This window comes from Rutilus rutilus (genome assembly GCF_951802725.1).
Source record: "Rutilus rutilus genome assembly, chromosome: 17".
Taxonomy (NCBI): Eukaryota; Metazoa; Chordata; class Actinopteri; order Cypriniformes; family Leuciscidae; genus Rutilus; species Rutilus rutilus.
In genome coordinates, this window is record NC_140230.1 from 35,353,316 (window position 1) to 35,366,913 (window position 13,598).

The window sequence follows — 13,598 nt, forward strand, 5'->3', positions numbered from 1 at the left end:
GAATTCTAGACCATGTATTGCTCCCACTCAGGACATGTTAAAATAGACAGAGGAACACTTAACAAAATTCAGAAGATTTATATATATGTGTGTGTGTGTGTGTGTGTGTGTGTGTAGCCTTTATTATAACATTGTTTGTCTTTCTATATTTTATGGATGTTCAATGGGGCCCAAAAAATGAAACTTTAACTCTGCAAATAAAATAAATTTTAAAACTGAAAAGAAATATTTAGTATTCTGTGCTATTTCTAGGACACTAATCAAATGTAAGAATACAAAATGTGTAATTACAGTTTATATTAAGTTGCATTCCAGTGGTGTCAGGCTATTGAACCTCAATGTTTATTGTTTTTAATAACACTTTACAGTAAGGTCTCACTTGTTAACATTAGTTAATGCATCAGCTAACATTAATATATATATATACACCGTATATGCATGTGCATTGTTATATATATGTGTGTGGTAGTAGGTTCACAGCCCATTATGGCTTTTCAGCGTCCTCCAGTGGATAAGATATGAAGTGCAATAAAGAGGCATGACAACAAATGACAAGTAAATACTTATTTACTTTATAATGATATATTTCAAATAGATATACACAACTATACATACTGCACTGTTATTTTATAAGGAACTGAAACACATGGACACAGCAGAGCTGAACGCGGGAGTAGTACGTCATTTTCCTATTGGCTATAGGCTGAGAAATGTTCATTATTGTCGAGCTGTTTCCAAATGCATAGAGTAAACCGGGAGCAGTGCATCCCAAAATAACTGGGATTTTTAACATGGTTTCCCCGCTCTGCGATCATCACCGAGGAGAAAAACAAAACCCATGTCCGTAGATGTGGCAAAGAGTGATAAGGCAATCTGTACAAAGATCCATAAATAAACTCCATCTCTTTCACTTGTGCACGAAGCGTACTTTTGTTCACGTCCACTATACATGTTTCCCGCTGCATAATGGAAGACTTATAACACCTCTCTGTACGTGGTCTATATAAAAACATCATTTAAAGTGACTGCTCTCCGCCCGTGCACCGTTATTATGGTGTCAGGGGAGCATTAATACCCCATCTGTTCCTCGACACCTCGTGCAAAAGCATCGTCCTGTCATACAGGTTAAAACGATGCCAACATGCTGCTAGAAACAGACATACATTCAAAAAAAAAAAAATAATAATCACATCTTTTATATATTTCTACAACACATTATCAATCTTTTAAAGAAGACTTACTCTTTTTGAACTAGATACGACGTAAAGCTGCTCTTATGCGAATAGCCATGCGTTAGCAGCGATTGCACATAATGAAAAGACGATATGCTACTAAGGAAGAGTCTAGTGTTTTACCAAAAAAAACAAGTGAAACGTAGACAACCTTTGCTTGTGCGTAAATGAGCAAATCACAATGATATCTAATATAGCTTTCAAATCATCTGAAAGTTTCTGAATGCAACTCTTTATTCACAAAACGATCGAGTAAAAAAAGCCTGTTAAATACATTCAAGAGTAAAAATTGTACAGCCCAGATTGGTCAGACGGAGAGTAAAGGGAAGCACCGTTGTGTTTAAGGTTGTATTTTGAAGGCTAGCAGCTCCTCCGAGTGCATGTTGTTGAGCGAGCGCAGTTCGGGAAGCTTTAGGAGAAGCTTGGTGAAGATGGCGGCTTCGTTCGAGTGGTTCTTCATGATCAGGTTCCTCAGAGCTCTGATCAGGGTCTCCTGAAGGGCCTCCACGCCACTTACATTCTCGATGGCCGATCGGTCTGCAAGGGCGTGCAAAAATGCTCAAGTTAGATGAAAGTTGCATGCTTGTAACCAAAATTTGTGTGCCAATATTTATAAATAGCATAAATGTATTTTTTATTTACATTATTTTTTTTAATTTTTTTTTTTGGGCTATAAATGTATTTGTACATTTTGAAATAAATAATTATAAATAATAAATTAATAGCAACATTTTATTCTTTATTTATATTAAATGTATATTTTTGTCTATAAATATATTTATAATTAAAAAATAAATAATTTGTTAATAATAAATTAATAGCAAAAAAAATATTTTCTATTTACATTAAATTTATATTTTGTCTATAAATATATTTATACATTTTAAAATAATTAATTTATAAAAATAAATAGCAAAAATTTATTCTTTCTTTACATTAATAATACATTTAAATGTGTTTATAATTTAAAAATAAATAATTTAGAAATAACAATTATTTAAACAAATAATTTATATTAAATTCATTCAAAAATATTATTACAAATAAATTTAGTTTAAGTTTAAAAAATAGTTTAAGTTTTAGTAATTTTAGTTATGTGCCTTTTACATTCTTGATGGCCGGTCTGCAAAAGCATGCAAAAAAATGAAATGTATATATACAACTTTTTTATAATAATTATTAAAATTACAGTATATTATAATAGCAAAACCAATCTGTATCAATAAATTACATCTAAACTATAATACCCAATCGGTGTGTGCTGTTTGCACTGATAGAAATTCAAGATAAAAAAAAAATATTTAAATATAAAATTGTGTATAAAAAAAAATAAAAAAAAAATTTAGATCAAAAAATAATAAATAAATATTATTCTAAAAATAATTTATATTAATTAAAATAATCTTACTAAAACAAATAAAATAAAATAGGTTAATCTATAGTATTTCAAGAAAAATGTTAATAAACTGCACGCTCATATGTTTTTGCACGCTGTACCTGCAGACACCAGCACCACCGCAGAGAACAGACTCATCTCCTCCTCGTTGAGCTGCAGGACTGAGAGCTTCTCGCTGAACTCAAACATGCAGTTAAGAAGCTCTCCGGCACCCATCGAGTGCAACAGATCCACACTGTACTTCGTCCCGCTGAGGAAGGTCACCGTGCGCTCCTTCACGTCGAACAACGGCACGAAGCGCACCATCAGAACCTGAGCGGAGGGAAACAGGAGAACGTTATACACTGCGATTTATACACTACGACTGTTGCTTGTCAAACATGATCATCACTGTAAGCCATGTCATACTGTAAGATCTCAATGTCACACTGTAAGATCTCAGTTGTCATTAATGTCACACTGTAAGATCTCAGTTGTCACTAATGTCTCACTGTAAGATCTCAGTTGTCACTAATGTCTCACTGTAAGATCTCAGTTGTCACTAATGTCGCACTGTAAGATCTCAGATGTCACTAATGTCGCACTGTAAGATCTCAGTTGTCACTAATGTCGCACTGTAAGATCTCAGTTGTCACTAATGTCTCACTGTAAGATCTCAGTTGTCATTAATGTCACACTGTAAGATCTCAGTTGTCACTAATGTCTCACTGTAAGATCTCAGTTGTCATTAATGTCACACTGTAAGATCTCAGTTGTCACTAATGTCTCTAATGTCACACTGTAAGATCTCAGTTGTCACTAATGTCGCACTGTAAGATCTCAGTTGTCACTAATGTCGCACTGTAAGATCTCAGTTGTCACTAATGTCTCACTGTAAGATCTCAGTTGTCATTAATGTCACACTGTAAGATCTCAGTTGTCACTAATGTCTCACTGTAAGATCTCAGTTGTCATTAATGTCACACTGTAAGATCTCAGTTGTCACTAATGTCTCTAATGTCACACTGTAAGATCTCAGTTGTCACTAATGTCGCACTGTAAGATCTCAGTTGTCACTAATGTCGCACTGTAAGATCTCAGTTGTCACTAATGTCTCACTGTAAGATCTCAGTTGTCACTAATGTCGCACTGTAAGATCTCAGTTGTCACTAATGTCGCACTGTAAGATCTCAGTTGTCACTAATGTCGCACTGTAAGATCTCAGTTGTCACTAATGTCACACTGTAAGATCTCAGTTGTCACTAATGTCACACTGTAAGATCTCAGTTGTCACTAATGTCTCACTGTAAGATCTCAGTTGTCACTAATGTCGCACTGTAAGATCTCAGTTGTCACTAATGTCTCACTGTAAGATCTCAGTTGTCACTAATGTCACACTGTAAGATCTCAGTTGTCACTAATGTCACACTGTAAGATCTCAGTTGTCACTAATGTCACACTGTAAGATCTCAGTTGTCACTAATGTCTCACTGTAAGATCTCAGTTGTCACTAATGTCACACTGTAAGATCTCAGTTGTCACTAATGTCACACTGTAAGATCTCAGTTGTCACTAATGTCGCACTGTAAGATCTCAGTTGTCACTAATGTCGCACTGTAAGATCTCAGTTGTCACTAATGTCTCACTGTAAGATCTCAGTTGTCACTAATGTCACACTGTAAGATCTCAGTTGTCACTAATGTCACACTGTAAGATCTCAGTTGTCACTAATGTCTCACTGTAAGATCTCAGTTGTCACTAATGTCACACTGTAAGATCTCAGTTGTCACTAATGTCTCACTGTAAGATCTCAGTTGTCACTAATGTCACACTGTACGACAGTCAAGACGCGTTAAAAACGGACGGATGCAAGAAAACTTGTCCGTAGGTTTACATCATAAATCAATGACACGTTCGCTGACGGTGAGCTGCATTACACACAGGATTTTAACGGTGGCTACAAAGAAATCTCTAACGTTAATTTTGGTCATGGCTTGTCTTTAAAAACAAAGACAATTTGACAGTCGTTGTAGGAGAAGTCAAACTGCAGGACTGAGAGTCAAATCTTCTGACAATAACAGAATTTTGACGGAGGTAAAAATTAACCGGCTGTCGGTGAACATGTCAAACTAACGATCAAAGACTTCAGATTTTAGCCTTGGATCCGAGGAATCTTTTGGGATTTGCAAAATTTGTCTCAAACGGTCAAATCGTGGCCAAAATCGCACAGTGTGAACCGGCTTAAGGAGTCTGATGGACAGATTCTGCGGACTGAAATGCGCCGGGAGTCGTGTTACTTTACCTCGAATGTTCCCGCCTTGAGGAGGTTGACCTGGTCGTGTTGGGAGAGCTCCTGGAAGCCAGGGATCCGCTTGGCAAATTCCACGACTTCTCGTACAGCAGGGATGAAACTCTTGGAGAAATCCTCCCAGATTTCATGACCAGGCTTGCAGGGGTCGACGAAGGGGGAGACGCTCATGGGACACACCTGAGAGAAGACCAACAGAGTCAAATTTAGTGCTGAAATGGCTCTGTTTCTATTGTGCTGGGAATCATTGGTGTACTATCATTGGCTGTTCCAAAAAATAGAAAGATACATTATTTAGGCAAAATTCTAAGACAGTGGCTGTTTCTCAATGTGTTCTTCAGCGATCTTGCGTCCTTGTGTTCTCATACTACGTCATCATCAACCGTTGAAGTTCAATTAACCGTTCGCAAGACCCGCCCCCTTTAGTTACTGTTGCTATGTCCGACAAGCCACGCCTCTCTCACGCCACACCATGTTCTCACGCAGTGAACAATACATCGCGGACCAGAGAGGACACAACACGCTGACAGACAGGACAGACCAGGTTACTTTTGGGTTACTTTTGATTTGAAACAAAGTCTCAACTTTCACATTTGGTAATTTTTTAACGAAATTTAAACAATAAATACCGTTTTGTGGCTCTTTAATGTGTCTGACAGATCACTGTAGAGCCTCAGTTAAAGCTGAGACGATAGTCATAGATCTAGTTCATTTATAGCATCAAATAAACATGAATGAACATCAGAGAAGGAATGTTGTTTTAACCGCGGAAAGACGTCAGGACTACACTCCGCTTTTCAAGTTTAAATCCTCCAACGTTAGTCTACTAACTCTCCTGACTGATTTGTCGGACAAAAATGGCGGATTATGATTGGTCAGATCGCCTGTCAATCAAGCTCCCTGAGAAGGGTCAATTGCAATACTCAAGTACAGAGTGTGCAAGTACAGAGGACGCATGAAAGTCACTGCCAAGATGTGTTCTTGATATCGAGGAGGCATCGAATGTAGACTTGAGAGAATCGAACCGTTAAAAATCCCAGAAGACTGACCTGTAACCTTTAAACTTCTCGGTTCACACTCAAGAGATTCCCGCTGCAAGCTCGAAATACGTGACAGCTCGTGAAAGTAAGTAGACATTTGTCCCGTCTATTTTGCTTCATTTTAATAAAGTGATAAAGACCTTAAGAAAATGGCATATTTAAAAGAATCGTTTGAACATGGCCATTTTCATAAATGCACACTGTAATATAAAAAAGATATAAACTTATATGAAAACAATGTCTATAATAAAATGAAAGAAATAGGTTGTGACATTTGTTTGGGATGTTATGTTATATTTATTGTGCTTTGGTCGTTAATCGCTGTTTGCCGAGATGGTCAGTTAAGTCCGTTCTTTGCGTTCTTGGAATTATGGAATGTGTTCTTCGCAGAGAATGCAATCCCATAATGCATTGTGTCGAGCTTGAATTAATTATTTTATTTTTTACATTTATGAATGCATTAGCAGACGCTTTTATCCAAAGTGACTTACAAGAGGAACAAAAGCACCAGGTGAATAGGCTTGGTGCCAACGATCAATCAGTTCCAAAAAAAATTATACTTAACCTGTGCTAATTGAAAGCAATGAACGATTTACAAGCACCGATTTTGACCAGGAGAAGGATTTTCAACACAGCACAAGGTGTTAAAAAAAACTGTTTTAGTAGTAGTTTCTTTAAACTTTCTTTAAACTAGTTTTAGTTAACAATAAACACCACTGATCCTACGTTATTATTGCTAATATTGATGTATAAACAGCAGAAGGTCACTAACCAGATGTCGTCTGTTTCCCCCCGTCTGGAGTTTGTTCATGTTGTTCCCGTGGAAAGACAAGTTTTCCGGCTGACGAATGCAAGTGCTCTGAACGCACGGCTGGGTCACATGATACGCCGTCACACGTTCCCTGTAAGATCCAGGCGTTTCGGAGCCGGATGAGCTGAACATGAACAGATCCTTACGGGGAACGAGTCCGTTGCTCACCGAATCCTCCTCTCCGCTGTCCGAGGAACAAGACGAGGCCGTGTCCATGGGAGCGCTCGACTCCGAGTCCCGGGACAGATCCGAGGAGGACCGAGGAGAAGCCGGCGGAGACAGGGAAGCGGAGCTGCTGGTCTCGATGGCACACGGGACGTGAAGCATGTGCTGAAGCTGACTGTTGTTCATCATGTTATTCATGGCCGTCTGCATCTCCAGGAGCATCCGCTGCTTCTCCCGCTTCGGGATGCGTCCGAATCGCACAGCTGAAAAAAGACAGATTGTTTATTGAATTATGCCTTTTTGCATGTTCAACTTATTAGTGCGTTTAATGTTGCTGTTTGAGCATGAAAGTTCTTCTCTATATCAGTGTCAGTGTTTCTGAACTCCCTGAAACGCCTCCACTGTAGTCTTGAGTTTCTTCCGGGAACGAACACGTCACAATATTCCTCATTTAAATAATTAATATGCAGAATAAAGGGGCGGGGCTTGGTTGAGTTAGTTAGTAGTGTGTTGAAACCATAGACTGTAAAGAAATACGGATGTAGAGTCTGTGACGTCACCGTAGTTTTCTGAAGGTTATTTTTGAAGCCCAAAGTGGGCGGAGCCGGCGGTCGCCATCTTGGCAGCGTCACTCCCGGATAAACGAAACTGGGCAGCGAGGCGGATTAGCTGAGGTGACGTGACGCTAACATACAGCAGACGAACGGCTAGTAGTGACATCAGCGGCAATCCACCTGTCACTCAAGTGGCCACGCCCTTAATTATGCAGAACTTTAAGGCTTAATATAATTTAAACGGATGAGTTATAAAAAAAAAAAAAATCACCCTCCTCACAGTCGTCATGAAGGGCTAAATTAGCTATATAGACCAAAAACACTTTTTGTACCAGGCTGTAAACATGTTTTTTTCTGTTGTAAAGTTGGGCATTTTAACATGCGGGTCTATCGGATTGACTCTCTTCTGCAGCCGGTCTCTAGTGGCCAGTCGATGAACTGCAGTTTAAGTCACTTCCGTGTGGGTTTCAAGAAAGAGACCAGAAGGTTACCGCTTGGTTGAAACTGGTTGTTATGGTAAGGGACGGGACATTTCCCAAACACACTTGAAGTGCTTGACCAATCACAACACACTGCTCCAGCCGACCAATCAGAGCACAGTGTGCTTTTCAGAAGGAGGGGCTTCATAGAGACAGGAACTAAACAGAGCGTTACTGACAGACTGGGAAGAGAGGAGCTGCAACAATGGAGAATATGGAGAAAATAGCGTGTTTTTGAATATAATCAAGCATGAAAACCTTTCTAGTAGAGCCTAAAAACAAAATCAAGACTTTGAAAAAAGGGCAGAATGGGTCCTCTTTAAGATTCAATGCTTTCAGTTCTTCCCCGTTGAACTATTTTTCTGCTTGACTTGTAAAAAAGTAGTTGTGCAAGTCCTAATGTCAACATCACAAAAGCTTGAGCTCGTAAGGAAGAAGAATATACTTGAAACTCACCGTCTCGCGACATCCCGACAGATAAACACTTCTTGAAGCGGCACTGCTGGCAGCGGTTGCGGTTTATCCGCACAATAGTGCAGCTCTCCGTCTTCAGGCATTTCTTGTACTGAATATTCTGCTGGATGCTTCTTCTGAAGAAGCCCTGTAAAAATAATCAGTGCAATTATTCCCTAGCAGTGCTCAGTTTTATTTATATACTATTATAGTATTTATGTAAATAATATTACGGGTCTGTTCCAAATACTACAAAGTAAATCAAGTTTGACTTGATTTGAAAGTATGCATGCAGTGCTGCTCTAGAATTTGGCTAAAAGGTTTGTTTTCACATTGTGATTGTGCCAATGATGCCTTAAGATGCGCCATTACCTGTACGTGTTTTGCAACGGACTCAAACTGTTAGCTGATCCTGAGAGAAGCGTGTCCTTACCTTGCAGCCTTCGCAGGCGTGAACGCCGTAGTGGAAGCCCGACGCCACGTCTCCACACACTTTACACAGTAACACCATTCCATTGAGCTCTGGAAAATATGCATGTAAAGAGTCAAATCCAGTGCACAAAAACATGCACGAATTGATTTCAATTATGCATTTCCTAGATTACAGAATGTTGTTATTGTTCGTGCTTGGTTTACATGAAAATTGGCTATGCTGTATCTTAAATTCGACGATCTTGCATTTGTTTTATTTGAGTTTATTGATACGCACCTATCAATTATTTGCAGATGTACTAGGTCAATTGTTTATTGACTAGATTACAATTATTGACTAGATGATAAAAAAAATGCAATGCAATGTCGAAATGACTATTGAATCCCATATAAAGCTGATTTAGCACATCTTCTTGGCAGTGTTCTGTGCGTGCAACTCACTGGTGATGCTGCTCTTGGCAGCGAGGCTCTTGTCGCGTGGGTGAAGGCGCTTCGACAGCAGGCCAGCGCTGGGCAGGTCTGTGATACGACTCGGTTTAGTGGGCAGAGGTGGGGATTGGCTGTTAGAGCTGTCACTCATGCAGGACTCAAGGCTGGAGGCGGAGCTTGAGGAGCAGACGTAGGCTATCACGCCTCCTTGGAAATAATAATAAAAAAAACATTTAGCCTACAAGAGTATAGGCAGTTATGCACAGTACTAAGCATGCACAAATTGATATACATATATGCATTTCCTAGTAAAAAAAAAAAAAAAAAAAAGATTGGAAAATCTTATTAAAAAATGCAAAAAGCAGATTTGAATACCCCTTTGTTTTAATTATTTTTGTTCTACTGGTCTAATAATGAATCTAATAATGTTCTTATTTTTATGGAATCTTGTTTCTGCCACTAATAAAAAGGTAATTACTACTTTACATCTTGGAATTTGGACTTTATTTCTCGGATTTCTGAGTTTACATCTTAGAGTTCTGACTTTTTGTTTCCGCCACGGAATAAAAATAAATAAAAAAAGGTTTAAAAAGTACTTCATATTGCAGAGTTAATATCACAACTCCAAATTAATATCACAACTCCAACTCCAAATTGCAAGTTAATATCACAATTCTGAGTTTATTGAGCTTTTTTTTCTGTGAACAAAAACTTTAAATTGTGAGATACAAAGCTGCAGTTACCCTTTACATTTTTTATTCTGTGGTGGAAAATGAGCTTATTATATTAAAAACAAATCTTATACGGGCAAAAAACAAAAGTACATCAATCCCATTACAAAGGAAAATGTACTGAAACTGTTATACCCGCGATACAGTTTATCCTGCTTCACTGCATTTCATTCACATATTGTATAACTGCGTTATGTAAACTTACATCAATGGATCTATGCTATGGAGAAATCACAATATGTTTGCATGACTTTTTTATTATTGATAAAAATATTCATATACATGAATTTATTATTATATTAATTATATATTTCTATAATCTTATAAAGTTCCCATGTTGGACGAACTTCCCTATTTTAGACAGCTCATGATGACCCAGTTTTAAATGAATGAAACTGCAAAGCATTGCTTAATTACACTATATTATAGACTGTAGCACTAGTACCATGCTTAAATTATGGTAATCATTGAGTATATTGGTATATGCATATATCAAAAAAAATAAAATAATAATTATACCATCAATGTATTTTTATTGGGATAAGCAGTCAAAGATGTACACTATATGCATAAATGGATGCATACATTTTGTATTCTACACTAACCGGCTGTGCCTTCACAAATGTGCTTGAGATTTTTTAAAAGGACATGGGAGGTTACCTAAATTACCCTTAGTTTCTCAGACACACCCACACGTGGACCTCTCGTGTTTTGTACGAGAAGAATATCTAGGTCACTAGCTGTCTACTGCCTCCCTCACGTGGTACTGCAGAGTCTCGCGTCAGGGCAGTGTGCTAAATTATGCAACCGCCCGATTTCGACCAATCAGAGATTACGCATCGGGCACGTCACGACCAATCAGCGGCCGAGCCTCGTCTCCTTGTACACACATGCACATGACTGAGCCATGTGAGCTCGAGCATTCTAGTACTTGGAGTACTGAGTGGGCGTGACGTCACGGGCACTCCTAACCCACATACACTGTTTGACGTGCACTACGTTGCAGCAATGCAATGCAAGGCAAGCAATCGAAAGCATATCAAAGGCGCTTTAAATCACAAAATAAAATAGATACAAAATAGATTAAAATAAAATATTCTTTGTGATACAGTAAAAGAGGCTTAAAGCTTTAATAATATGTCAGAGGGAAGATATTACAATAATTTTTACACATAAATCAGTAAAGATATGCACAACAGAATGAGGGTTAAATGTACAATAAATGCATTTTTTTTTTTAAATCAAATATCAACAGCAATACTTATGCACATATAATAATAAAGATGACATAAGATTTCTAATAAAATTATTTTATAGGGATTTCGCTCAAAACAGCTATTTCTAGCTGTTATTTGAGAGGAACTAAATCTATTCAACATGTCTGGGTCTAGAAATCACATTCTTATTCCTTAATACTTGCCGGTTTTTCCGTGACAGTGGAAATCTTGTATGCTATATAGGCTATATCATCTGATATCATCACTGTTGCAATTGTAAACATTTCCTTTCTTCAAATAACAGGAGTGGCCTGGTTTTCCTTATCATGCTAAACACGTTATACAAAAATTTTTGAATTATTAACATAATGAATAATAACTATAAGCAATAATAATGACACGTCTTACCTTGCTTTGTAGATTGCATGTTTTCAGTCTTCAGACTCTTGATATCTATAATTCTGCCTGTCAGTAGTCTAATAATTCCAGCCTGAGCGCTTAATGTGTAACTCGAGCCGATCGGATCCAGTGTTTGTTAAGATCTTTCAGTGTTTCATCTGTTCTCTCGAGCGTTCGACTCACAATGGAACGAAAGGAACTCCCAGGTCTCGCACGAGCGCTCAGAACTCAATGTTCTCTCGCTGGTGTTTCCATCTCTGGCTCCTCCCCTTTAACCCAGTGACACACTTTCACCCGTTCAGAGGCGAAAACCGCGCATCGTATGGCAAGCCGTTTTAGCTTTTATTCATCACCAGTATGCATTCTTAAAGCTACACTGTGTAATTTTTTAAGCTGGTTCTTAGCATTTCTTTCAAAATGATATGTGCTCATTAATGTGTAATTACTTCTACCAACTAAAATCAAGTATTCTCGTAAGCGTAGAATCTGCCATTTAGAATACATACGAGCGAGCTGCTCGAATGGCGGCAGCCATGTTGCGCCTCCATCTTGAAAATACATGTGCCAAAGAGGGACATACCTGGAAATTCTTTGTGTTTTTACACTCAGTGGCACCGTGACGAATGCGAGGGGGAGATTACTCGCAAATTTGAATTATTTGAAATAATACGGCCACCGTAGGAGTTAAAACGCCCTCTGAATGGGAGGGGCTAGAAAGTAATATTCAGTTGGTAGTCATAAACAATTTCACCGCCAGATGGGAGAAAATCCTACACAGTGTAGCTTTAAAATGCCAATCTTGATATCAGGAATTGCATTTTCACTAGAAAAATTTGTATTTCTTGATATCAATAATTAAATTTCAACTTGTAAAAACTATAACTCTTGATATCAGTAATTGTATTGTCACTAGTTAAATGTCACCATAGGCCGCCATTCAAATTCAATTGTTGATATCAAGAATTGATTTCTTACTGGTTGAAATTCACATTATCAGAAATACAATTCTTACTAGTAAAAATCATAATTTTTTAGATATCAATGATTGTGTGGTTAATAGTGCAAATGTCTGTTCCTGATATCAACAGTTGGAATTGCTACTAGTAAAAATGTTCAATTTTGATTTACAGTGTACATTTTTGATATCATGAATGTGATTGTTACTTTTTAAAAAGTCAACATGAAATCAAAATCGACATTATTTTAACGGAGTGTTGCGATGTTTATTATAAATGTTCCGTGCACCACATCATTATTGTTTTAAATTCATGTTCCTGGTAATCTTGAATCAGAATAACAGCATCTTCTCTTCTCTGATGACGAGGGCGTGGCAACCTGTCAATCACATGAGATCCACCAATAGCAAACCACAACCATCCAATCAATTCCCCACAGACAAAATCAAGCCCCGCCCAACATTTGTTCTTGCTTGAGAAGCATTTCACTCGATAAACGGCACAGTAGGGAAGAAAAGTTTTTATTCATTAACACACAAGAATTACATTAATATATTACATTTTAAAATCCCCTTGTACTCAATAATTCAAATCATGTTTTTTAAAAACTGAAACTGGAAGTTTAAGGAGAAAATACTCAGCAATGGTGTCGACTTATGAATTTACACATGGTTTGTCTTAAAGTGTATTAAAAACACCACATAGGCATATAAACAACATTAAAAGCTTGATTTTCACCACAGGGGGACTTTAAGACTTTAACTTTACCCATAAAATGCTGCATTTGTATTGTTTTCCTTCAATACATGTATTCAGCTATTTTCTAAGCTCAACTTTACAACTACTACTTTTTTTCACTGCCAGGACAAAGCATACAAGAGCCATATATGACAGAATCATAAAATATGTTTTTGATAATTATGCATGGTCATGAATCTGATTGGTTAGGTTATTTCCAAAACAATAACTTGACTTAACAAGCCTTGTGTCTGTTGTAGTAAGTCACAAAATGTACCG

General features: G+C 37.6%; 2 protein-coding genes across 3 annotated transcripts in view; one reads left to right on the forward strand and one right to left on the reverse strand.

Annotated features, from left to right (window-relative positions):
- nek10 (NIMA-related kinase 10) overlaps nt 1–164 on the forward strand; it is a 20,005-nt gene extending 19,841 nt beyond the window's left edge. Inside the window, exon 34 of the mRNA XM_084385711.1 lies at nt 1–164. This exon is cut by the window's left edge and continues 416 nt beyond it. The gene's annotated coding sequence lies outside the window, so the exon portion shown is untranslated.
- Nucleotides 165–549: 385 nt separating this feature from the next.
- nr1d2a (nuclear receptor subfamily 1, group D, member 2a) lies at nt 550–11,890 on the reverse strand. Of its 2 annotated transcripts, none has more exons than XM_084435380.1 (8): nt 11,635–11,890; nt 9,291–9,485; nt 8,851–8,939; nt 8,421–8,565; nt 6,728–7,194; nt 4,910–5,095; nt 2,730–2,940; nt 550–1,769 (listed from the first exon to the last, which is right to left on the reverse strand). In XM_084435380.1, exons 1-8 carry the CDS (start codon nt 11,651–11,653, stop codon nt 1,573–1,575), a joined length of 1,509 nt encoding a protein of 502 aa, XP_084291506.1. In that variant the 5' UTR covers nt 11,654–11,890; the 3' UTR covers nt 550–1,572. The 2 variants fall into 2 exon arrangements, with proteins under 2 accessions (XP_084291506.1, XP_084291507.1); XM_084435381.1 differs by having other exon boundaries at nt 9,291–9,482; nt 11,635–11,794.
- Nucleotides 11,891–13,598: the final 1,708 nt, after the last annotated feature.